The 24,661-nt window shown below is 40.8% G+C and overlaps 2 protein-coding genes across 2 annotated transcripts in view; one reads left to right on the top strand and one right to left on the bottom strand.

Moving 5' to 3' along the window:
* HADHB (hydroxyacyl-CoA dehydrogenase trifunctional multienzyme complex subunit beta) overlaps positions 1-15,077 on the bottom strand; it is a 39,732-nt gene extending 24,655 nt beyond the window's left edge. The window contains exons 1-3 of the mRNA XM_047069005.1: positions 15,000-15,077; positions 6,671-6,745; positions 6,520-6,564 (exon numbers count right to left, since the gene is read on the bottom strand). Coding sequence (XP_046924961.1) covers positions 6,520-6,564; positions 6,671-6,737 — 112 coding nt within the window. The 5' untranslated portion in view covers positions 6,738-6,745; positions 15,000-15,077. The remainder of the gene's footprint in view (positions 1-6,519; positions 6,565-6,670; positions 6,746-14,999) is intronic.
* A 255-nt stretch (positions 15,078-15,332) lies between these two features.
* HADHA (hydroxyacyl-CoA dehydrogenase trifunctional multienzyme complex subunit alpha) overlaps positions 15,333-24,661 on the top strand; it is a 41,104-nt gene continuing 31,775 nt past the window's right edge. Inside the window, exons 1-3 of the mRNA XM_047068617.1 lie at positions 15,333-15,454; positions 23,442-23,483; positions 23,577-23,647. Coding sequence (XP_046924573.1) covers positions 15,388-15,454; positions 23,442-23,483; positions 23,577-23,647 — 180 coding nt within the window. The 5' untranslated portion in view covers positions 15,333-15,387. The remainder of the gene's footprint in view (positions 15,455-23,441; positions 23,484-23,576; positions 23,648-24,661) is intronic.

Raw genomic sequence — 24,661 nt, forward strand, 5'->3', positions numbered from 1 at the left:
AATACCGTATGATCTAGGGTCACCTGGGTGGCTCAGTCAGTTATGTGCCCAACTTCGGCTCAGGTCATGATCTCACGATTCGTGAGTCTGAACCGTGCATTGGACTCTGTGCTGACAGCCTGGAGCCTAAGGCCTGCTTTGGATTCTGTATCTCCCTCTCTCTCTGCCCCTCCCCACTCACACTCTGTCTCTCTCTCAAAAATAAATAAGCAATGAAGAAAACAAGAGAGAAGAAAAGACAAGACAAGACAAGAAAAAAGAAAAGACAAGACATACCATACGACCTAGGAATTCCACTTCTGGGTACATACCCAAAGAATACAAAAACACTAATTCAAAAAGATATACACACCCCTGTGTATACTGCAGCATTACTGAGAATAGCCAAAATACAGAAGCAACGCAAGCGCCCACCCATAGATGAATGAAGATGTGATGTGTACACACACATACACGCACTCAATCAAATATTACTCAGCCATAAAAAAAGAATGATATCTTGGCATCTGCGACATGGATGAACCTAGAGGGTATAATGCCAAGTGAAGTAAGTCAGAGAAAGACAAATACCATATTATTTCACTCATATGTGGAATTTAAGAAACAAAACGAATGAACAAAGACAAGAAGAGACAAACAAAAAACCAGACTCTTAAATACAGAGAACTGGTGGGTTGCCAGAGGGGAGGTAGGTGGGGGAAATGGGTAAAGTAGACGAAAGGGATTGAGCATACACTTATCTTGATGAGCACTAAGTACAGAACTGCCGAATCATCACGTTGCACACCTGACCCTAATATAACAGAGTTAATTATACTTCAATAAAAAAAAGAGCAACCTTTCTCTAATTTTTTAATTAAAAAAAAAACAAACATGAATACATGCTTGTGGCAAAGACACAAAAACACACAACTCTAAAAGATGGAGAGTAAAACTAAAGTTCCCTCTTGATGCCCTCCCCTGTCCTATCATTTCCTTTGAAGGAGATACTGCTAATTTGGTGTATAACTTTCAAATTTTTTTCTCTTTGAAGTTACATACATGCATACACTTATGTGTTATGTACAGTCTTCTGACCTAACCACACCTACTGATATCATAGAGAACTATTTATAATATCCACAATCAACTTGAAGGCAACAGTGGTCAGAGCTAAGAACCATGATAAAATGGGGTACAGATTCCCCCGTCAGCTCTAACAGAGGTGTGCTGGTGCAGGACACAAAGGCACAGGGAGATCAGCAAGGAGACTCTGGCAGACTCAAGCATGTGGTGCTAAAAGCCAGGATACAGGCAGTATCAGTGTATGAATGGAAGGAAGGGACCTAGACAAGAGATTTTATCAAGGAAGACGAGGCATCCTAGTAACCAATCAGATATGGAAAGAAAGGACAACAGGATTATAAAGGAAGCTTAGAGACTAAGAAAACCTAACTATTCTACACAGAGTAACAACTGGTTTGGGAAGAAAAATGACTTCACTCCTAAATATGCTGACTTCGAAGTGACAGAGAGACACCCAGGTGGGTATGTCCGCTTGACGAGGTAAAGCTCTGAAGACAAATGGGGTGTAGATGGGAGACCCATGAAGTACTTGCGGTTCGGAACACGGAAGAACAAGAGGCAGGTTTGACAGCAGCAGCTCACCCATCCCCCCTCTAAAGGGAGCTGGGCGGCCACAGATACTTCATCCCTGAGCCCACGGCCAAAGCTGATTAGATTCCAGGTGGGTCCTGGACCACCAAGGGACAATCCAGAGAGTGGCCAGCCAGTAACCCATGTCACCTGCCTGTAAGTGATAAGCTGTGCCAGTCAGATTCTCTCTCTTAGGAATCTATGCAAAGAAGCATGAAGACAAATACTAATTAGTGGAAGCTGAAAGGATGCTGAGGGAAAACCAGGGCACTGGTAAACTGAAGTCACTTGTAAGCCAGTTATGGGGAAGCAAAAACCTTGAGTGAGCAAAGAAGCCAGCAGGCAGAGTGAAGAAGGATGTAAAGAAAGAAGAGAAAAGCCAGGAAAGAACACACCACATGTCCAGGAGAAGACAGCGTAGCTGGCCCCTAGGGCTTCCTGGTTCCTACCGCCTTCCCAGCTGCAGCACACTCAAGCCCTCTTATCCTTCACTTGAGCAGGTCCATTACTCACAATTAAGGACTTGGATCTGTTGACCTCCCTACATTCAGAGGGCAGGGGGAAGGTGTGGGACAGAAGGTGAACTTGAGAGACAGCAGGAGAGTCAGTAGAGATCAATGCCTGACAGCAAAAGAGGAGAGAATCAAGGAGCACAAGATGGTCAAATGATTCAATACTCAAGGAGAAGGAGGACTGGAAAGAGGCCATGAAATTGGAAGATGTGCAGATTACTCGTGACTGACCTTGGAGACAATAAAGAAATAAGGGGAAGTCAGATGACATGCCATCGTGTCCTTCCACTGACCACATGTCCCTTTTATACACTTCCAGATACAATTCAAATTCCTAACTCTTCTAATGAATTCCCGGCTTCACTAGGTTCCACCTCAACTCTCCCAAAGCATTTTCCCCTATTCAACACGTAACAAGAAGAGTGAGCCCCAGTCCCTCACACTGCTCGTGGGTTCATTTCAACCTCCCTGCCTTCATTCATGTATCCTCCCATCCGAGTGGCCTCTGCTAATTCTTACTTATCCCTCAAGGCTGGTTCACATTCCACCTCCTAGGAAACCTGTCCCTGATAACTAAGGTTACCTATGGTTCTTGCCTCTGAACTTCTGGCAACCTCTGGGGAAAAAATTGGCTATTCAAAACAATTTGGCATATTATAAAGCAATTAAACTAATGTTACAAGCCACATTTAAAAATAATATTTGCTACTCATTATGTACTGGAGTCACCCAACGGTCTCTCATTCTGTTTCTTGTGCACACTGGCTCCCAACCACATCAGAATTTTCTCAAAGGCTCCTTTTTATGTATTCCACAATGTATTCTAAGAAACTGAGTTGGGGATTAAAATATCTGGGTTCAAGTCCCTGCCCTGCCAAAACTTTACTATTTGCTGAACTAGATGGCCTCAAAAGGCTCCTCCCAACTCCAAAACCTAGGATTTTACGGCTGATACACATTCTATATTTTACATATATAATTAAAGTCAAAGCAGATATGTGTTACATATTATCCCAGTGGTATACACACGTGTGTATATAGACACATAACATATAGATATAAACATTGAACCAGCCCATAATCTCCAGTCTGTCTAATGACTGAAAACACCAACAAATTCTGTATCCCTCTATTCTAAATCCTTCATCCTAAGAGTTCTGTCAAGCAAGGACATTCACGTGAGCTTCAAGAGGAGTAAGTTATAAAATTACTGCAACCTAAAACCTGTTCAGCATATGCCTCCCACCCCCACCCCACCCCCACCAGCTGGTCACATTCCTTTGTCTTATCATGTGCCTTCCTGCACACTATCATCATCAACAGAAATCACTGTTATGGCACAAAAACAGACACTCAGATCAATGGAACACAATAGAGAACCCAGAAATGGACCCACAAACGTATGGCCAACTAACCTTTGACAAAGCAGGAAAGAAGGGCCAATGGAATAAAGACAGTCTGTCTCTTCAGCAAATGGTGCTGGGAAAACCGGACAGTGACATGCAGAAAAATGAACCTGGACCACTTTCTTACACCATACCCAAAAATAAACTCAAAATGGATGAAAAGACCTAAATGTAAGATAGGAAGCCATCAAAATCCTAGAGGAGAAAACAGGCAAAAACCTCTTTGACCTTGGCCGCAGCAACTTCTTACTCAACACGTCTCCGGAGGCAAGGGAAACAAAAGCAAAAATGAACTACAGGGACCTCACCAAAATAAAAACCTTCTGCACAGCAAAGGAAACAATCAGCAAAACTAAAAGGCAACTGGCAGAATGGGAGAAGATATTTGCAAATGACACATCAGATAAAGGGTTAGTATCCAAAATCCATAAAGAACTTATCAAACTCAACACCCAAAAAACAAATAATCCAGGGAAGAAATGGGCAAAAGACAGGAATAGACACTTCTCCAAAGACACCCAGATGGCCAACCGACACAGGAAAAAACACTCAACATCACTCATCATCAGGAAAGCACAAATCAAAACCACAACGAGATACCACCTCACACCTGTCAGAATGGCTAACATGAACAACTCAGGCAACAGATGCTGGTGAGGATGCGGAGAAAGGGGATCTCTTCTGCGTTGCTGGTGGGAATGCAAGCTGGTGCGGCCGCTCTGGAAAACAGTACGGAGGTTCCTCAAAAAATTAAAAATAGAACTACCCTACGACCCAGCAATTGCACTATTAGGTATTTATCCAAGGGATATAGGTATGCTGTTTCAAAGGGACACATGCACCCCCATGTTTATAGTAGTGCTATCGACAATAGCCAAAGTATGGAAAGAGCCCAAAAGTCCATCGATGGATGAATGGATAAAGATGTGGTATGGTGTAATACACTGGAGTATAACTCGGCAATCAAAAAGAATGAAATCTTGCCATTTGCAACTCCGTGGATGGAACTGGAGGGTATTATGCTAAGTGAAATTAGTCAGAGAAAGACAAAAATCGTATGACTTCACTCATATGAGGACTTTAAGACACAGGACAGATGAACATAAGGGGAAGGGAAACAAAAATAATATAAAAACAGGGAAGGGGACAGAACAAAAGAGACTCATAAATATGGAGAACAAATCGAGGGTTGCTGGAGGGATTGTGGGAGGGGGGATGGGCTAAATGGGTCAGGGGCATTAAGGTATCTACTCCTGAAATCATCGCTTCACTATATACAAACTAATTTGGATGTAAATTTTTAAAAATAAAAAATAAAGTTAAATTATAAAAAAAAAAAAAAAAAAAAGAAATCACTGTTAGACACCAGGGATGTAAAAAGGTTCAGGTCTCACAAGGGCTTGCAATACAGTTGTGGAGATAGAAACAAGTGTAAAGAAAAATAGTCTAAATGCTGGGTAAATGCTTTCCCTCTGTTGGTATTCGGTTTGACCTTCTCCCAGTTGGCAAGAATCAGGTCTATTTATGTGACTGCATAGCAAAGGCATCAGGGCAAGCATCTGAATTAGGGAAAAGGTAAATGAGACAGAAAGGAATTATTCTTCATGAGACTAAAACAAATCAATACTCTAGCTAGACTTTAGAGGCTAGAAGAAATCTATTTGTTATATGACAACGTTAAACTTCGCTAGATGGGACTAGGCAATAGACCTCTGAGAATATACTATATGTAAAATATAAAAATATCGGGGTGCCTGGCTGCTCAGCCAGTGGAGCATGCAACTCTTGATCTCAGGGTTATGAGTTCAAGCCCCATGTTGCGCAGGGATCCTGCTTTAAAAAAATTTTTTTTAATTGTAAAAATATAGGGGTGCCTGGGTGGCTCAGTCATTTAAACATCCAACTCTTGGTTTTGGCTCAGGTCATGATCTCGTGGTTTTGTGGGTTCGCGCCTCACGTGGGGCTCTGCACCAGCAGTATGGAGCCTGCTTGGGATTCTCTCTCTCCCTCTCTCTCTCTGTCCCTCCCCCACTCCTGCTGTCTGTCTCTCTCAAATAAATTAAAAAAAAAACAAACTTAAAAAAACATTTTAAAAAACTGTAAAAATATATATGTATCTAAAAATACCATTTTTCACTTATATTGAGTTTAGTTTTCAAAGTGCTTTGAGATACCTTCATAACTATCTGAGACTCTAACAAGACTACAATTGTTATTCTTTTTTAGACAAAGAAATTAAAAGCACAGGGAAGTAAAATGACCAGTTCAAGGTCACAGTGACTTGAGACAGAACTGGATGGAACAGAGTAAAGGTCTTCTGAATCCTGGCAAGATGCTTTTCTATTAAGCTATCGTCCAAGTAGAAATAGCATAATAAAACCAAAATCGTTAAATCATAGGTCAGTATAGGATCCGGGCAAAGAGAATAATGGCATGAACACGTCAGAGTGTTTTTAGCTCTGGTCAGTGAAGATACATACCTACAGCAGATTTACATACCTACACTGGGCTTACCAAGGGTCTACATGACCATATAAATTCAACACATTTCCCGACTAAACAACATTCTTTTATTAACGACTTCCCCAATCACCCCTATTTCAGGAATGGGTCCTCTCCCACATGTGGATTGACAGAGAAACCCACATCATTCACCGCAAATGTAAAAAAGCGAACTTTGTCTCAAAATGTCTGTATTCTAATCATCTCCAGGACTGACAGCCGACTACACTGACCAGCAGGTACACGGAACTGCCGTGAGTCCATCAGTAGCCTCCTGGCAACCCTACACCATGTAACGTTATTACTGGCTAGCCCTATATTGTTTTAATGTGAAGGCAATCGTGATGTTCCTGTTGCTCAGAAAAAAGAGAGAATTGGCATATTAGTCTTGGTTTTTATTCATAAATCACAAATCTAGAATCTAACTTTTAAACCAGAAATGTTTATTTTATAAATTACTGTACCTGGGGCAGCTCGTAGCTGGGAGGAACAGCTTAGAGGTCTTAAAGCTGGAAGATAAAAACAGACTGTTTACAAAAAGCAGAACAATTCAATGTCTGTGTAAGTTACTTATAAATCCAACTCTAATCTTAAAAAGAAAGAAGAAATACTTACAAAATCTGAGGGCCCATTTTGATGTACTGGGAAGATTTTTAAGTGTGTAAGTCAAGATGGAAGTCATTCTGAAATCTAAAAAGAGGAGACCAAAAATATATCCTGGGTTACTTGAACAATTTTGTGGCTTATAGTCTATGATCTCATCTTATCCATGGTGGCTATAAAGTACTATAAAATTACTGTATTACAAACTATCCTTTCTCTGATAATATAGCTACATTGACATGGCTTTCATAGTGCGTAAACCACTATTTTAAGCATTATTATTACACTCTTTGTAGGGACGAGAAAAATGAAGCACACAGGGACTGAGTGATTTGCCCAAAGATGCACAGCAGGTAAGGGGCAGAGCTGGGATCTGAAGCCAGGCAGTCCAGCTCCAGAGGTTACATCCTTCTCTAGGGTCAAAGGAGTAGAGAGATTGCTGGACATGACCATGAAGCCACCAATGTTAATTTGTTGACTTTGAAGGTTATGCTGTGATTAGATATAATGCCTTGTGCAATGTTTGTATGTGAAGAAATGTACACTAAAGAATTTAGGAATGGTGTAGTGTCATGTCAACAACTTACTACCAACTGCTGTAAGAAAAAAAAGGTCATGTATTGTACTTGCGACTTTTTTTTTAAGTTTATTTATTTTGTGTGTGTGTGTGTGTGAGAGAGAGAGAGCGAGAGAGAGCGTGAGCGAGCTGGGGAAGGGCAGAGAGAGGAGAGACTCCCAAGCAGGCTCCTTGCTGTCAGCAAGGAGCCCAGTGCAGGGCTTGAACCCACAAATCCTGATCTGAGCAAAAACCAAGAGCTGGAAGCTTAATGGAGCCACCCAGGTGCCCCTGCACTTGCTATTTTTAATAAGCTCGCTATTGTTTCAAAATAACAAAAAAATGAAAAGACCCTAGATATTAAAAATATTTAAAATACACTGCTTCCCTAAATTCTTCAAAAATGAATTCCTACAAATCAGTAAGAAAAATGGACAAAAGATATGCACACACTATTCATAAAAACAGAAATACAAATGGCTCTTAAATACATGAAGAGAAGTTACTAAGGAAAAGGCAAATTGAAACCATAGAGACAGAATATTTGACCTGTGAAACTGGCAAAGGCTGGAAGGTTTGATATACTGTGTGCTAAGAGTATGCACAAGCAGGAGCTCTCCATACTACTGTAGAGAGGGCAAACTGGGGCAATCCCTACAGAGGGCAATTGGGCAATTCACTGTCACAACTACAATTGCCTAGAACTTTTGTCCCAGCAATTCCACTTCCATGAATCTATTTCAAGGACGTTACCTACACACGAGACAGGATGCATTTCATTACTGCGTGTAACAGTGAAAGATTAGAAGAGTCAATAGGGAATTGGTTAAGTAAACCAAACAACCACCACCCAGTGAAATATTATGCAGCTATGAAAGATAAGGAAATGGTTATGTACCATATAGTATATTGGTAACCATTATTAAATGGAAAAAGTGTAAAATAGGGGACAGCAGGTATTGTTCATGTTAAAAGGAGAAAAAATAATGTATGTTATTTCCTTGTATCTGTGTAAAAATATCCCTGAAAGTAGAAAAACACATTAAAAAGGAAGAAAACTGAGGAGCGCCTAGGTGGCTTAGTTGGTTAAGTGTCCGACTCTTGATTTCGGCTCAGGTCACGATCTCACGGTTCGTGAGTTCGCTGGGCACGGTTTGTGAGTGTCACTGCATTGACAGTGTGGAGCCTGCTTGGGATTCTCTCTCCCTCTTTCTCTGCCCCTCCCCACCTCTCTCTCTCTCAAAATAAGTAAATAAACCTAAAAAATAAAAAAAGAGGAAAGAAACTGAGTGAGTAGGGGGCAAGGTGTAAGGAAGAATTGTCATCTGTCTTTTATAATTTCTCAATTTTGAAACATGTTTTAATTTAAAAAAAAAAAAAAAAGCTGGTGAGATTTGCCTATGAAGACTGTGGTAGCCAGCCTCCAAGACGGCTCCCAATAACCTCCACCTTTTGGTATTCCCATCCTTGTACAGTTGCCTCCCACATCATACAGCAGGTGGCCCATGTAAACAAAAGAACACAACACAAGTGACTGTGTCATTTCTGAGATCAGGCTATAAGAAACACTGCAACTTTGCTCTTGGTCCTTCTGATCCCTCACTCCGGGGGGAAGCCAGCTGGCACATCTCGAGCCAACACCTGTGAAAGGATTCACATGGTGAGGAACTGCCACCTCCTGCCAACAGTCACATGAGCTTGGACGTGGACCCTCAAGCAGAGGCAAGCTCTCAGATGATGACAGCTCTGGGCAACATTCTGATTGCAACCTCATGAGAAATTAAGTCAGAACCACCGAACTAAGTCACCCCCCAAAAACTGTATGAAATAATAAATTTTTGTTTTAATCTGCTAAATTTTGGGGTAATTTGTTACAAAAATACAATAGAAAATACAAAAGCCTTGTTTAACTTCTCTTGGGTCTTTACAGACTAAAAAGAGGATGCCCTATGACTTCAATAAAGAAAAAAAAATCACATTTTTCCAGATATATGGATTGAAAAGAGATGAAGGAATCCAAACTCCAGGCTCACCAGCCTAGGGATGCTCAAAAGACTTTGGCCAGGGAGAGACAAACTGGCCCATGAGATGAGCACCACTGTTTCCAGAAGCTACCCATGATGCCACATGAGTCCTGGATACAAATGCCCTTAAGTTCATCTTAAGCATCATAAAAATAATCAAGCAAATGTCGATAAAGAAAAAGGAGTGGACCTTGCTCCAATAGATACCAAAACTTTCTATAGAAATACCAGGAACTGGGGCACTTGGGTGGCTCAGTCAGTTAAGCATCCAACTTCAGCTCAGGTCATGATCTTGCTGTTCATGAGTTTGAGCCCTGCATCGAGCTCTGTGCTGACAGCAGAGCCTGGAGCCTGCTTCGGATTCTGTGTCTCCCCCTCCCCCACTCACGCTCACGCTCTCTCTCTCAAAAAAAAAATAAACATTGGGGCGCCTGGGTGGCTCAGTCGGTTGAGCGGCCAACTTTGGCTCAGGTCACAATCTCGCAGTCCGTGAGTTCGAGCCCCACATCAGGCTCTGTGCTGACAGCTCGGAGCCTGGAGCCTGTTTCAGATTCTGTGTCTCCCTCTCTCTGACCCTCCCCCATTCATGCTTTGTCTCTCTCTGTCTCAAAAATAAATAAACGTTAAAAAAAATTTTTTTAAATAAAATAAAATAAACATTAAAAAATTAAAAAACAACACGAGGAACTAGTAGTGCAACGCAGCCACAGGAGCCAATAAAACTAGTCAATAGAACAGGATGTAGCAAGTTCAGAAGCACACTCAAGTGCAAAAGAATTAAGTATGTAATAAAGATAACATTTCAAATAAACAAGAGAAAGATGAATTATTCAATGGATTCGTTGGGGGAAATGGCTAATCATTTGGAAAAAACTTTAGGTCCATAACTCATACACGCACAAATCAAGTCCAGACAGATTAACCTAATTATTCATAAGTTAACTATAAAAGTACTAGAAAAAAGTGTCAGAGAATATTTTCGTAATCTTATATGGGGCAAGGCTTCCAACATATGCCATAAAATCCAGAAGGCATAAAGGAAAAGAGAAACTAGTGGATATGATTAAATTAACATGTAAAGATCTACACAGCAAAAGATACTAAAAGAAAGTTAAAAGGCGAACAATAGATTCAGAAAAAATATTTGTAACACATAAAACAAAGGTTTAAGTAAAACAAAGGGTTAGTATCCATAATCCATAAAGAACTGTTACAAATGACAGAAAAAAGAGAAATAATATACAATGGAATCTGTGGTTTTCACCCAAATATCCATTTCACCCCGCTATGCAGTTGCCATATGTCGTTTACATGGGATTGAATCCAGCCCAACTCCAGGGTTTAAACCAATTAGAATAATTTCATTTTCTTTGTCAAGATCATTGGTTCGGATAACCGAGGCCTAAAACAATTGTGCATGGTATTGACTTGACCGCTGGTATTGACTTAGGGATAATCTAGTAAGTCTGACATGCATATCTTCTGCCTGGAATTCTGGAATATAAATCTTTCCTTCTGCAGCTTGGCACAGCTACCACAGTTTGCAAACATGAAAAAAGTTAGCCTAAGCATAGAGAGCTGACCCCCAAAAGAGGACAGAGCCGAGACTTTCACAAAAGGAAACTAGAAAAAAGGAAAACTGCATCATATCTGAAGTCCATCCTCCCTTTGTGCTTTTCAGCTATCAGTCAGTAAATCCCCTTTAATAAGCCAAGCTGAGTTTAATTTTGTTCTTTGAAACTAAAAGCCTCCTTACTGATACACCACTAAAAAGACAAAAACAAATGAACAATTCACAGAAGTAAAAATGTCAAATAAATAAAATATTAAATGTTCAACCTCACTAACAATAAAAATATTTTTAAAATCAAAACAAGGTATCATTGTGGGGTTGTAAGATTAGCAAAAATTAAAAATATGGTTAATACATAACTCTAGTAAGAACGGATCTATTTGAGCACTTCCATATACAGTTGGTAGTGGTGCAAACTGCTAAGGCCTTTTTGGCAGGCACTTTTTAGTCATCTGACAAAATCTGAATTGTGAATCCTCGAATTGGTCTTTAACCTGTAGAAATACTCAAGACGTATATGTAGCATACACAGATCTCTGGCCTACAGAAATAGTCAAGATGTTCATTGTAGCACCGTTTGCCTCAGTGGAACACTGGAACTAATGTAAAAGCACACCAGTAGGAAATGGTTAAATACACTACAAATATACCATGGAACACTGCACAGCAGTTTGGAAGAAAAATGAAACACAGTATACATGTAAATACTGACAGTAGAAAGATGTCCGCAATATATATTAAATGAAAAAGCAAGGTGCAGAACAATATATACAGTAAGACACCCTCTTATTGCAGAGGGAGAAACAAGTCCATAAAGCTACGAGTCTACACATGGAATGAATAAAGGGCTTTCATTTTATATTCTTCTGTCTTCTCAAAAAAATTTTGTTACAATGAGCATTTTACTTTTTATGTACAGTTTAATTCTAGTTTTAAAGTCTACATAAATATTTATATACATGTAAGTACACAAATGCATAAAAAATGTCCAGATAAATACATTGCAAAATGTTAACAGTAGTTATCTCTGGGTAGTGGAATTATAGGTATATTTATTTTATTCTCTGTAGTTTCTGAAAAATACTTAATATTATGAAATAATTAAAAATATATTTTAAAAAAAGAGACAAAGCAAACTACCCTATGGAAGGCTGACCTTTACTGTCATTTGCTCTAACCTTTAGGAAAGAGACATTTGAACTCAAGAATTTGGGAAGCGTGGAAACTCAGCAGAGTAGTCTAGAGCTGGGTGTGGAACTATAGAAACATGCATGAAGTTACAGGCACCTAGGTGTAAAGAAAAGGAAAAACACCCTAGGTAAGTAATGAAAGCCAAATGGAGCGGCTTAACAGTTCACTGTTACAGTGTCATTAAGACAATATAATGGTGGCACAAAAACAGACACTCAGATCAATGGAACAGAATAGAGAACCCAGAAATGGACCCACACACGTATGGCCAACTAATCTTTGACAAAGCAGGAAAGAAGAGCCAATGGAATAAAGACAGTTTCTTCAGCAAGCGATGTTGGGAAAACTGGACAACAACAGGCAGAAAAATGAACCTGGACCACTTTCTTACACCATACCCAAAAATAAACTCAAAATGGATGAAAAGACCTAAATGTAAGATAGGAAGCCATCAAAATCCTAGAGGAGAAAACAGGCAAAAACCTCTTTGACCTTGGCCGCAGCAACTTCTTACTCAACACGTCTCCGGAGGCAAGGGAAACAAAAGCAAAAATGAACTACAGGGACCTCACCAAAATAAAAACCTTCTGCACAGCAAAGGAAACAATCAGCAAAACTAAAAGGCAACTGGCAGAATGGGAGAAGATATTTGCAAATGACACATCAGATAAAGGGTTAGTATCCAAAATCCATAAAGAACTTATCAAACTCAACACCCAAAAAACAAATAATCCAGGGAAGAAATGGGCAAAAGACAGGAATAGACACTTCTCCAAAGACACCCAGATGGCCAACCGACACAGGAAAAAACACTCAACATCACTCATCATCAGGGAAGCACAAATCAAAACCACAACGAGATACCACCTCACACCTGTCAGAATGGCTAACATGAACAACTCAGGCAACAGATGCTGGTGAGGATGCGGAGAAAGGGGATCTCTTCTGTGTTGCTGGTGGGAATGCAAGCTGGTGCGGCCGCTCTGGAAAACAGTACGGAGGTTCCTCAAAAAATTAAAAATAGAACTACCCTACGACCCAGCAATTGCACTATTAGGTATTTATCCAAGGGATATAGGTATGCTGTTTCAAAGGGACACATGCACCCCCATGTTTATAGCAGCACTATTGACAATAGCCAAAGTATGGAAAGAGCCCAAATGTCCATCAATGGATGAATGGATAAAGATGTAGTATATATATATATATATATACACAATGGAGTGTTGCTCGGCAATCAAAAAGAATGAAATCTTGTCATTTGCAACTACATGGATAGAATTAGAGGGTATTATACTAAGCGAAATTAGTCAGAGAAAGACAAATATCATACGACTTCATTCATATGAGGACTTTAAGACACAGGACAGATGAACATAAGGGAAGGGAAGAAAAATAAAAACAGGGAAGGGGACAAAACATGAGACTCTTAAATATGGAGAACAAACAGAGCGTTACTGGAGGGGTTGGGGGGGGTGGGCTAAATGGGCAAGGGGCATTAAGGAATCTACTCCTGAAATCATTGTTGCACTAGATGCTAACTAATTTGGATGTAAATTAAGAAATAAAATTAAATAAATAAAGTAAAAAATGAAATGAAATAGAGAAAAAAAAAAGACAATATAATGGAAGGCACAGACTCTAAAATCAGCCTAAAGCCAAATCCTGGCTCCACCCTAGTTTTCTGACCTTAAGCAAATTAATCTTTCTTAGAGTAAGATGTAGATAATTCCAGTACATACCTCATAGGGTTGCTGTGAGGAATAACTAAATAATACAGACAAGCAATTAGAACGGTGCCTGATATGCACAGTAAGGGTCAAAGATGTTTGTTATTAATATTAATGGATGGTGGTAGAAATACACTTAGTTCCTCTCTATGTAAGCCACAATAAGCATAACATTTCTGCTCTGATGGAACTTATGATTTTGAGAGTACAAGGAACAAAAAAGTCAAGAGCCAAAAGGGATGGCGAACTACAGTCCACAGGCCTTTAGCTAAGAAGAGTTTTTATACTTTTAAAGAATTGTAGAACTGAAGAAAACGAAACAACGAATATATGAGAGATCAATATGGGTCTGCAAAACTTAAACTATTTACTATCTAGCCCTTAATATAAGAATTTGCCACCGTTTATCTAAATAATGTGGCTAAACGTAATTATATGCAGAAGATCGCATTATGACGGCAGGAGACAAGCTTTTAACTGTAAAAAAAAAATCTTATGAGTTGGAGGGCTTCTGGAGATCATCAAGAATCCTTTTTGCAAATTAACGTTATTTCGTTTTGGAATCAATTGCATTAAGGCCTCGAACCCTTCTTTTCAACACACAAAAAACTATTATGCAATGTAGAGCTCATGACTAGAAGTTAGTAGAGCGGCTCTAGTGCTATTTCCACCACCTGTGGCCATGGATGAGCCCGCTGACGCTGATTCACGGGCTTCATCGATAAAATGGATAAATGGCCAGATGATGGCCAGGCCCTTCTGACGTTGGAAAATCCTCTGGAGCCCTGGCTCTCCCAGCAGGATAGAAGAATAGCGCTACTCCTCCCACACTGGCGGCCCGAAAGGTCACATGACCAAGCCCCGCTCCAGGTAGCTGGTGTAAGGTAATCCCAACTCCCCGTTCTAAATTTCTATTGCCGCTGACCTGGCTACAGGCAAAACGGATGAAACAAAAACACACAACGCAACATAGCCCAGCGCTTTATGCCGACACACGAGCAAAGAACTCGTTAACTTGCGGTGATAAGTTTAAAGACACAGCTGACACCGCTACTCAGAGCTACCGACTTCGAGCAAGTCCCAGTTACTGCCCTTATTGCACTGGTCCTGGAGACCCTGTCCGAGGGGCCTCCTTTCGCTCCCTGGAACTCCCCTCCCCGCGAGAAGGGAGGCGGCCGCGGCTACTGATGCAGTAGACGGGAAAGAAAAGGCAGATGTCGCCGCTGGGAAAGACCAGGCGGAAAGCCAAGCGCACGCCTCGACTCACCTTAGCCTCAGTCCTCTCCGGCTCTCGCTGCGGGCAAGCAAGGTTTTAACCCAAGTGCCTGGACTAGACGTGACCAAGGGGCGGGTCCTGCCCAAAAGGACCCCTCACTCCCGCCAGCGAACTCCACGGGCTGCCCACTGGCCGCCTGTATGGAAAAGCGAGCACTGCGCCTCCTCCTCCATGGGCCTCCTTCCTTCCAGCGGAGAAAGAGTCCTCCCCGCCCTGTTAGCTGGAAGCGAACGGCACGGCAAGGAGCCAGGGCAATTCGACATTGGGGGTTTTAGTCAGGCAGTATGTCGGGCGCCTGGGTGGGGCCAGGCTGAAGGAGAAAAATCCTCCACCCGCAGCCCCCACCTGAGTGCTTTCCACTCGTCCTCTTCAGCTCAAGATGGTGGCCTCCCGGGCGATAGGCAGTCTCCGCCGCTTCACTGCCTCCAGGACGCTTCGCTGCCCAGGTGAGACCTGGGTGGGAGCACCCCGCAGCCCCAGGCAGAACTCTTGGGGAGGCGCGTCTCCCTTTCGCTGTCGCCTTCCAGCCCCGCCTGGGAAACTCTGTCCTGGCTGCAGGGAAAGGATGCCCCTCTTGGACCCCCTTCCTGTGTCCTTGCGCACACTGACACCTCTTCTCTCACTGCTCCCATGCCCTGCAACGATTTCAGGCTCCGTAACCCCTAACGTTTATGAGTCCTGTCTCCCGGGTCTGGCACCTTCCGCAATTCTCGTGGCACTTCTGTGCTCATGCCCATCTTCTTTTCTTTTACGATGGCCTCGGACCTGTCCCTTCTAGATCAGGAGTTCCAGGAGGACTGGGGCAATCCAAATCCGTCACATGTTTGTGGCCCCACCGCACCTTACTCTTAACAAGAGCTGTCTTAAAAGCTTCTTAGGTGGTATTAACCAGCTTTGCAAATTACTGCCACTCCCCGCTGCTTTCCCACAAAACCTTTTTTTTGGTGTGCCTATTACCACATTTCAATAGAGAGCTCGACTCTTGCAGTTCCAATAATCCCGGTGTGAATATATAGTATGTTAAATTTCAAGGGAAGGTTCTGCAGTTTACCAGAAGAAACATTTTTTTAAAAAATACTCAAATACCACTGTCCTGCCTGTGGACACACTGGGGGCGGAGTGTCGAAAAAATAAGATACCTGTACCTTAAGGAATAAAATGTTAGATAATTTTAAGAACTGTTCTAATTTTGTTTCTGATGGTACCCAGTTAGGCTTGCGTTAGCTATATTATCTTTTTTCTTTTCAGACTGGCAGTGAAAGGGTTAAAGTGGGTGCCTAGGGAAAATCAAGCATTTTCCTCCCATCTCAAATCTGTAAGGTGAAAAGTGACTTTTTACTGCATGTTACACTTAATACCGGCTAGTTTGAATTTTAACTCGTAATATGCCTTCCTCCTGGACCACCGAAATAGTATGCTTTTTGTAGACGTAGCTGGGGTCTGCTGTAAGGGATTAATTTTGGATGAGTCAGTCTTTTTCTGCCTTCTTATTTCAACGTGTGATTTTAGTCTCCCCCGGACTGCTGTGTGTGTATATACCAATCATTATATTACAAAAAATTGAAATGTAAAGTTTGGGGAAGGGTTAAGAAAAAAGAGTCACCCATTCTCTTAATACATACATTAATTGTTAGCATTTGGATATGTTACCTTACAGTTTTGTCTTGTTTTCTTTTCCACATTTGTGGCTTAAGGCTTTCTGGAAATCAAATACGTATGTTTGAACTAGCTTCCTCATTGGTTTTAAGGTACTTCTTATGGATTAGCAGCTTGTGTAACACTGAGGTGGTGGTCAGGTCGTGTGATTTCTGGTCACTAACTAGCTGTGTAACTTTGAACAAATATGTTAGTGTAACCGAGCTTTATTTTCCTCACCTGTGAAATGAATGAGACTTTTGGATTTTCTTAGACATTAGAAATACCATGAAAGAGCAATTCAAAGCATTTAAATTTGGAGTCTTTTAGGCTTGAATCTGGCTCTGCCTTTTATTCTTTAGTGACCTGGGACAATTAATTTCTATGTCTGTTTTCTCATTTGTGAAATGGGGAGTAATACTTTTGAGAACTTCAAAGGAGTTATTTTAGGTTAAAAGCAATTTTTCATTAATTCTCAGTACATGCTGCTATTAACTCTTTCCTGCCCTAAAGAACTAGGATTCTGTATATCTGAGAATAAATGACAAGCTTAACTTTTCTATATTTTTTGTACAGAAATATATATACCCATATAAATGTTTATATATTTTGCATTGCTTTCACCAATAAGAAAATGTGGCTTATTATGGTTATTACCCCTTTGAATAGCAACTTAGGAATTTTGAAAACATGTCTAGAAAGTGAATTCAAAGTTGCCTGCGACCTGGATTGCCATTTAGACTCAACATAATACTGAGTCTAAATGAAAGTCTGTGCCATGGTCATTAATAAATGTTTAATGAGATTATAACATTTACTGGTGGATGGGTAAATTTTCTTGAAACTGATTTCTAATCCTCAAAGTTCTAACCCATTCCTCCTCCACAAATTCTGTAATTATGAATATGACTGTGAAATGAAAGCCACAACTTGACCAAGATATTTTATTTAATTCCTACTCCTCAGTCTCGATTTCTTTTTTTTTTTTTTTAACATTTATTTTTGAGACAGAGAGAGACAAAGCATGAATGGGGGAGGGTCAGAGAGAGGGAGACACAGAATCTGAAACAGGCTCCAGGCTCTGAGCTGTCAGCACAGAGCCCGACGCGGGGCTCGAACTCAGGGACCGTGAGATCATGACCTGAGCCAAAGTCAGCCGCTTAACCGACTGAGCCACCCAGGCGCCCCTCAGTCTCGATTTCTAATATGTAAGTGGTAAAATAATTTCACAGGAAATGAATTAGAGGCAAATACCATAGTAGAAGATGTGTATTTAAATTTGACTCACTTCCCGGGGTGCCTGGTGGCTCAGTTGGTTAAGTGTCCAACTTTGGCTCAGGTCATGATCTCGTGGTTAGAGAGTTTGAGCCTAGTGTCAGGCCCCGTGCTGACAGCTCAAAGCCTGGAGCCTGCTTCCGATTCTGTGTCTCCCTCTCTCTCTACTCCTCCCCTGCTCGCTCACTCGAGCTCTCTCTCTCTAAAATAAATAAACATTTAAAAAATAAATAAATAAACAAATTTGATTCACTTCCTTAATCCTATGTCTTCCCCCAGGTTGAATATTGAGAAAAGCTTTTGATTGTATAAACCAAGTAACATTTTTGTATTGAAATTTGTGTCCTTGTAATCCAACTCTCTCCACTGCTGTAGTTTTAGGTCTTGTAGGTATCTTTTGAGTTAAGTTATTGGGATGATTAAGAAGTAGGACAAAGGCTTATCTCTTTTGCTGGCACAGTTGATATAGGCTAAAGTTCACCTAGCTGCTATGGAGTAAGCTGTCCAGATTTGGTAATGGATATGGCTAGATTCCAAAAGCAAAGCTACCTTGTGGCTACCAACTTAATTTAGTTGCCTGTGGTTTGAATTCAAGATACATTTATACACTTATTTTCTCTTGGTTCTTTTTTTTTTTTTTTTTTTTTTTTGGTCTCTATGGCTTGAATTCGTTTCAAGATATGTTTGTACCCTTATTTTCCCCTTCGTTTTTTGTCTTTATTGATTTGGAGGAGGTGTTTTGTGTATATGTATATGGGTGTGTGTGCAGCATAGGCAGATTAGTGGTAAGAGTTTAAAATGGTTTGACCCATGGGGCGCCTGTGTGGCTCAGTCCATTAAGTGTCCGAGTTCAGCTCAGGTCATGATCTAACGGCAAGCCCCGCGTCTGGCTCTGTGCTGACAGCTCAGAGCCTGCTTCAGAATCTGTCTCCCTCTCTCTCTGCCCCTCCCCCACTCACACTCTGTCTCTCCCTCTCCCTCAAGAATAAATAAACATTTTAAAACATTAAAAAATGGTTTAATCCATAAGCTAATGAGCACCAACCTGTTGTCTCAAATAGTTGGTCTTTAAAAATGCAACCCATGCCCGAGCCCTGGCACCTGCTCTATTTTCTTTTTGCTTAGCACTTACCTCCTAACTTACTTTTTTTACATGTATTTATGTTTCTTGTTTTTCGGCTGTTTTTCCACCCTGTCCCTCCCACCCTGCATTCCTAGTCAGTCCATCCCCACTCTCATCCACTCTACCCTGTTCTATTCCCTGTTCCCCTCCCACTGGAATTTCCACCCTACGGGCAAAGTTCTTTTTATGCCAGACCTATTTTCACTTCTTCATTTATCTCTACTGAGGAGGAAGTGATTCTTCCTATGATATTCTTCCTGATATATATAATCCCCTGCTGCTGTAGAATATAAGCACCACAAAGACCAGGATTACCTAATCCAGAAGGGTCCCCGCCTCCTTGTCAAATATAGACCACCCTCAACATAAGCCCCATGTTGGGATCTGTGCTAACAGCACAGAGCCTGATTGGGATTCTCTCTTTGCCTCTCCCCCAAATCATGTTCTCTTTCTCTCTCTCAAAGTTAAAAAAAAAAAAAAAGGTTAAAATCCCTAGTAACCTCTCAACAGCTGAACCTTTCCACCAGCCTGTGACCATCTGTCTTTCTCTGTGACTACTCTCTCATTCTCCAAATCCCTTACCTTTATCTGGCTTAGACTTTGAGGGATCTCAAGAGTCTAAGACTGCCTTAGCATGCAGTGATAATCAAAGGTAATGAACAATAAAATTAAACCATGTTGGTCATTTTATGTCATGGTAGTATTCTTTTTTTTTTTTTTTTGGAGAGCACAAGTTGGGGAGGGGCAGAGAGAGGAGGACAGAGGATCCCAAGCAAGCTCTGCCCTGACAGGCTGACAGCAGTGAGCCCGATGTGGGGCTCGAACTCTCAAACTGAGAGATCAAGACCTGAGCTGAAGTTGGAGGCTCAGCTGAGCCACCCAGGTGCCCCAACCTTTTTTTTTTTTTTAATGCACTCCTAAGTTAGGCGCGCACTCCACACTCTCTTTAATTATGCTTGTGGATTCCAAGACTGTATATAGCCCCTAATGTAGTCCAAATGCAGTATGGTTTCACTGAAAATTAGACATAAAAAAAGTTTTAATACTAGTAACTATGAATGAAATAATGATGGAATATTATTCAACTGTAAAGAATAAAATCTTAACCACTTGCAATAACGTGAGTAGTGCTAGAGAGTATAATGCTAAGTGAAATAAGTCAGAGAAAGATACCATATGAACTCACTCATGTGGAATTTAGGGAACAGACCAAACGGGCGCCTGGGTGGCCCAGTTGGTTAAGTGTGCCGACTTCAGCTCAGGTTATGACTCATAGTTTGTGGGATTGAGCCCCGTGTCAGGCTCTGTGCTGATAGCACGGAGCCTGGAGCCTGCTTCAGATTGTGTCTCCCTGTCTCTCTGCCCCTCCCCTGCTTGTGCTCTCTCTCAAAAATAAACAAACATTTAAAAAAAAATTTTTAAAGAACAAACAACCAAAAGAAAAAAGCGACAAACCAAGAAACAGACTCATAACTATAGAAAACAAACTGATGGTTACCAGAGGGGAGATGGTAGAAGGGATGGGTGAAATAGGTGATAGGGATTAAAGAGTGCACTTATCGTGAAAAAATATATAAAAGGAAAGAAATTAAATTTACTAATATTTAGTGTATGAATTGATAAAGGTAAATGTACATAAGTTATTTTAAAAAGAAGGAAATAAATACTGAGGGAAAGCTAGCACAGAGGGATACATGAAGGAGCCACTGGATATTATTAACGTACCAATTCTTGGGGCACCTGTATGGCTCAGTCAGTTAAGCGTCCTACTTAAGCTCAGGTCGTGATCTCACAGCTCCCAGAATCGGGCTCTGTGCTGACAGCTCAGAGCCTGAAGCCTGCTTCGGATTCTGTGTCTCCCTCTCTCTGCCCCTCCCTCGTTTATGTTCTATCTCTCTCTGAAAAATAAACATTTAAAAAATAATAAAGCACTAATTCTTTATTGTATTTGATATTACTTTAAAACTTATGCCTTTTCCTGGATACATGTGTTTCCTGTGTACTGCTATTATGGTTAATAATTATTAAGGGATGATTTTTTTTATTTTTAGAGCTAAAGAGAAAACTTCTCTAAGATATTGGACAAGGTTTGGAAGATGTGGGTAGGGAGGAGAAAGCAATTAAAGAGGCGTAGTTTGAAGTGGTTTAATATGGTTTGAAGTGACATGTGGTCTGAAGTGCAGCATGAATATGAAAGAGAAAGGAAGAAAGAGCAAGGTGTTTTTAAAGAAGTTTGGAAGTTGTAACTAACAGATATGGACCCAGTGCTGGCCTCCAGAATAGCTTGGTTACTGCTTAGAGCAAGACGTTTGTATGAGAGCGGGGCAAAGGTGACCTTCAATGCTAGAAAGGACGTATAGTAATGCCCAGAACAAACTGAATTTTTGCGTAGGAATTTCCCAGTGTTCCTTACTTTCGATCTGTAGTCCAGTTTGAAAGACCCCCTGTCAGGACTCCTCTCGTGATGACTTGTGCTCAGTATGTCATCTCATCAGTGTTATGCAGGAGAGCGTGAAGTAGTGAAGTGACTAGGAAAAAGGGAGAAGAGGAGCTGGTCTGTGTCATCCCCAGGGTAGGAATATCCTTGGTGGAGTGCAATATGGACCTGTTCAGTTGGAAATTCTTAAGAGTATGACTGGACTATTCCATAAATGGCCACTAGTGCCCGTTGATTTCACTTTCTTTTTAAAGTTTTTACTTGAATTTTGTTTGAGTTTATTTTCTTATTTTATTTTTATTTTAACTATTTGAGTTTAGCTAACATACAGTGTAATATTAGTTTCAGGTGTACAATATAGTGATTCAGCACTTCCATACATCACCCAGTGCTCATCACAAGTACATTCCTTAATCCCCATCACCTATTTATTTTTTTTTTTTCAACGTTTATTTATTTTTGGGACAGAGAGAGACAGAGCATGAACGGGGGAGGGGCAGAGAGAGAGGGAGACACAGAATCGGAAACAGGCTCCAGGCTCTGAGCCATCAGCCCAGAGCCTGACGCGGGGCTCGAACTCACGGACTGCGAGATCGTGACCTGGCTGAAGTCGGACGCTTAACCGACTGCGCCACCCAGGCACCCCCCATCACCTATTTAACCCATTCTCCCACTTACCCCCTTTTGGTAACCATCAGTTCTCTGTAATTAAGAATCTGTTTCTTGGTTTGCCTCTCTCTTTTTTTCCCTTTGCTCATTTGTTTCGTTTGTTAAATCCCACATAAGAGTGAAATCATGCAGTATTTGTCTTTCTCTGACTTATTTTGCTTAGCATAGTACTCTCTGGCTCCAACCGTATGGTTGCAGATGGCAAGATTTCATTCTTTTTTAGGGCTAATATTCCATTCTATATAATTTTACTTTGGATCATTTCTCCATAAAAATACAAGAGGATGTGGGGTGCCCAGGTGGCTTAGTCAGTTGAGCGTCCAACTCTTGATTTCGGCTCAGGTCATGATCCCAGGATCATGGGATCTAGCCCCGTGTCAGGCTCCGTGCTGTGCATGGAGCCTTCTTGGAATTCTTTCCTATTGCTGCTCTAACAGATTCCCACAAATTCAGTGTCTGAAGCAATACAAATTTATTATGTATGTCAGAAACGAGTCTCATTGGGCTAAAATCAGAGGTGTTGCCAGGGCTGTGTTCATTCAGGATGCTCTGTGTTCATTCTGGAGAAGTCATTTCCTTGTCTTTCCTAGCTTCCAAGGCCACCTGTATTCCTTGACTTCTTCAAAGCCCGCAAAGTAGGGCTAAGTTCTCATGTTGCCATCTATATGGTCCTCTTTGACTCTCTCTTTGTGATTACATCGGGCCCATCTGGATAATCCGGGCTACTCTCCCTATGTTTGGGTCAATTTTAATTCCATTCGTACCCATGATTTCCTTTGCCGTATAACCTAACATATTTACAGTTTCTGGGACCTGGACATCTTTTTTTTTTTTTTTTAATGTTTATTTATTTTTGAGCAAGAGAGAGAGAGGGAACACGCACACAAACGAGGAAGGGGCAGAGAGAGAAGATCGGAAGTGGGCTGTGCACTGACAGCAGAGAGCCCAATGTGGGGCTCGAACTTGTGAACCATGAGATAGATCATGCCCTGAGCAGAAGTTGGATGCTTAACCGACCGAGCCACCCAGGTGCCCCAGGGACCTGGACATCTTTGAGGGGGGATTCTTCTACCTACCACATTTAATATCTAAATAATTTTATAAGCTGATAATTAAAATGAAAAAGGTATGGTAGTAGTCACAATCATGGCCCAGAATACATTAATCTCATTTTGGTTTTTTGTGGTTATAAACTCCAGCTTTGTTATATTTAGCAGGTACTACAGAAACTCTTAATTTTGTAATTGAATTTGAATCAAAATAGTAATTAAACTTGAATACCTTTTTCTTGCAGGTTATACCTGCCGCAACTTTTCAGCATCCTCTGCTTTGCTAAGTAAGTTTAATTTCTTGTCGACACGCTTACATTGCTTTTTAGATTTGTTTAGCAATAAACATGTTTACGAATAAATTATCCTTCTCTTTTTAGCCAGAACCCATATTAACTATGGAGTCAAAGGGGATGTGGCTGTTGTTCGAATTAACTCACCCAATTCAAAGGTACCTAATTTAACTTGCTGCAATCTATGTCTACTAACTACATTCATGAATCCAGTGCTAAATAAGAAAGAAAGAGAAATCCACCAGTCTGACAGTAATCTTATATGAATTTGTAGTTGTAATAGTTTGACAAATTGCTCAAGGAATACAGTTTTCTGGAGCAGAGGTCCTTGACTAAGAATTCCTTCTAGTTGACCTTAAGTGTCAGGTTAACATCAAGGATTAGTGAAATTAGCCTTCTGTTACTGTGTAGAATATGGAGGTGATTTACTAGATAAGAACCAAAGCGCACGCTCTGTTTATAAGAGTCAGAACTCACCTATCCATCTTAACTACCAGATTGTTAAACAGGCATTCTTCGTTACCTGCCCGCTGTAGTCATTATTCATAGAAAATTGCCTGGGTTAAATGTGGGTGTTAAGATTCCTGAGGAACTGGAATGACAGTGCAGTTCACATGTTGGAAGTCAAGTTCTGTTCCAAGTGGAGCTTCATTTGTTTTTGGCAACTTCAACAAAGCATTAATCCAGTCTTTGCCAAGAAGACCTCTGTTGCAGGAGCTCATGCTTTTCCCCCATCTAAAATGGGTGTCAAGTTTTGTTATTAGAGGTCTAGAGGGAACAACAGTACCTAAATGGAGGCAATTAACAACTATCACAAATTAAGGAAAAGAAGAGCCAGTCTTCCTCACTAGAGTAAATTTTGGTGCCCACTGACCAATGATTCAAACTTAAGCTATTTTTTCCGAATTTTCTAAGTTGACCATTTTTTCTGAACACAAAACAACACATGCCTACAGTGGGAAGTTTTAAAGCTATAAAGAAGAAAATAACAAATCATTCATACTACAGACCCAAAGATAACCACTTTTAACATTTAATCTAGTTTCAACATATAATATTTACAAAGTAAAATCATACTATAGGTTTAATTTTGAGTTCTTTTATTCTTAATGTTATACAAACTTTTCCATACCAACAAATTCCATAGACTTATTTGTAGCCTGCATATGTTT

Source organism: Lynx rufus, unplaced genomic scaffold (genome assembly GCF_022079265.1).
Source record: "Lynx rufus isolate CCGP_SWC_20201006 ecotype Redwood Valley unplaced genomic scaffold, mLynRuf1.p SCAF_8, whole genome shotgun sequence".
NCBI classification, from domain to species: Eukaryota; Metazoa; Chordata; class Mammalia; order Carnivora; family Felidae; genus Lynx; species Lynx rufus.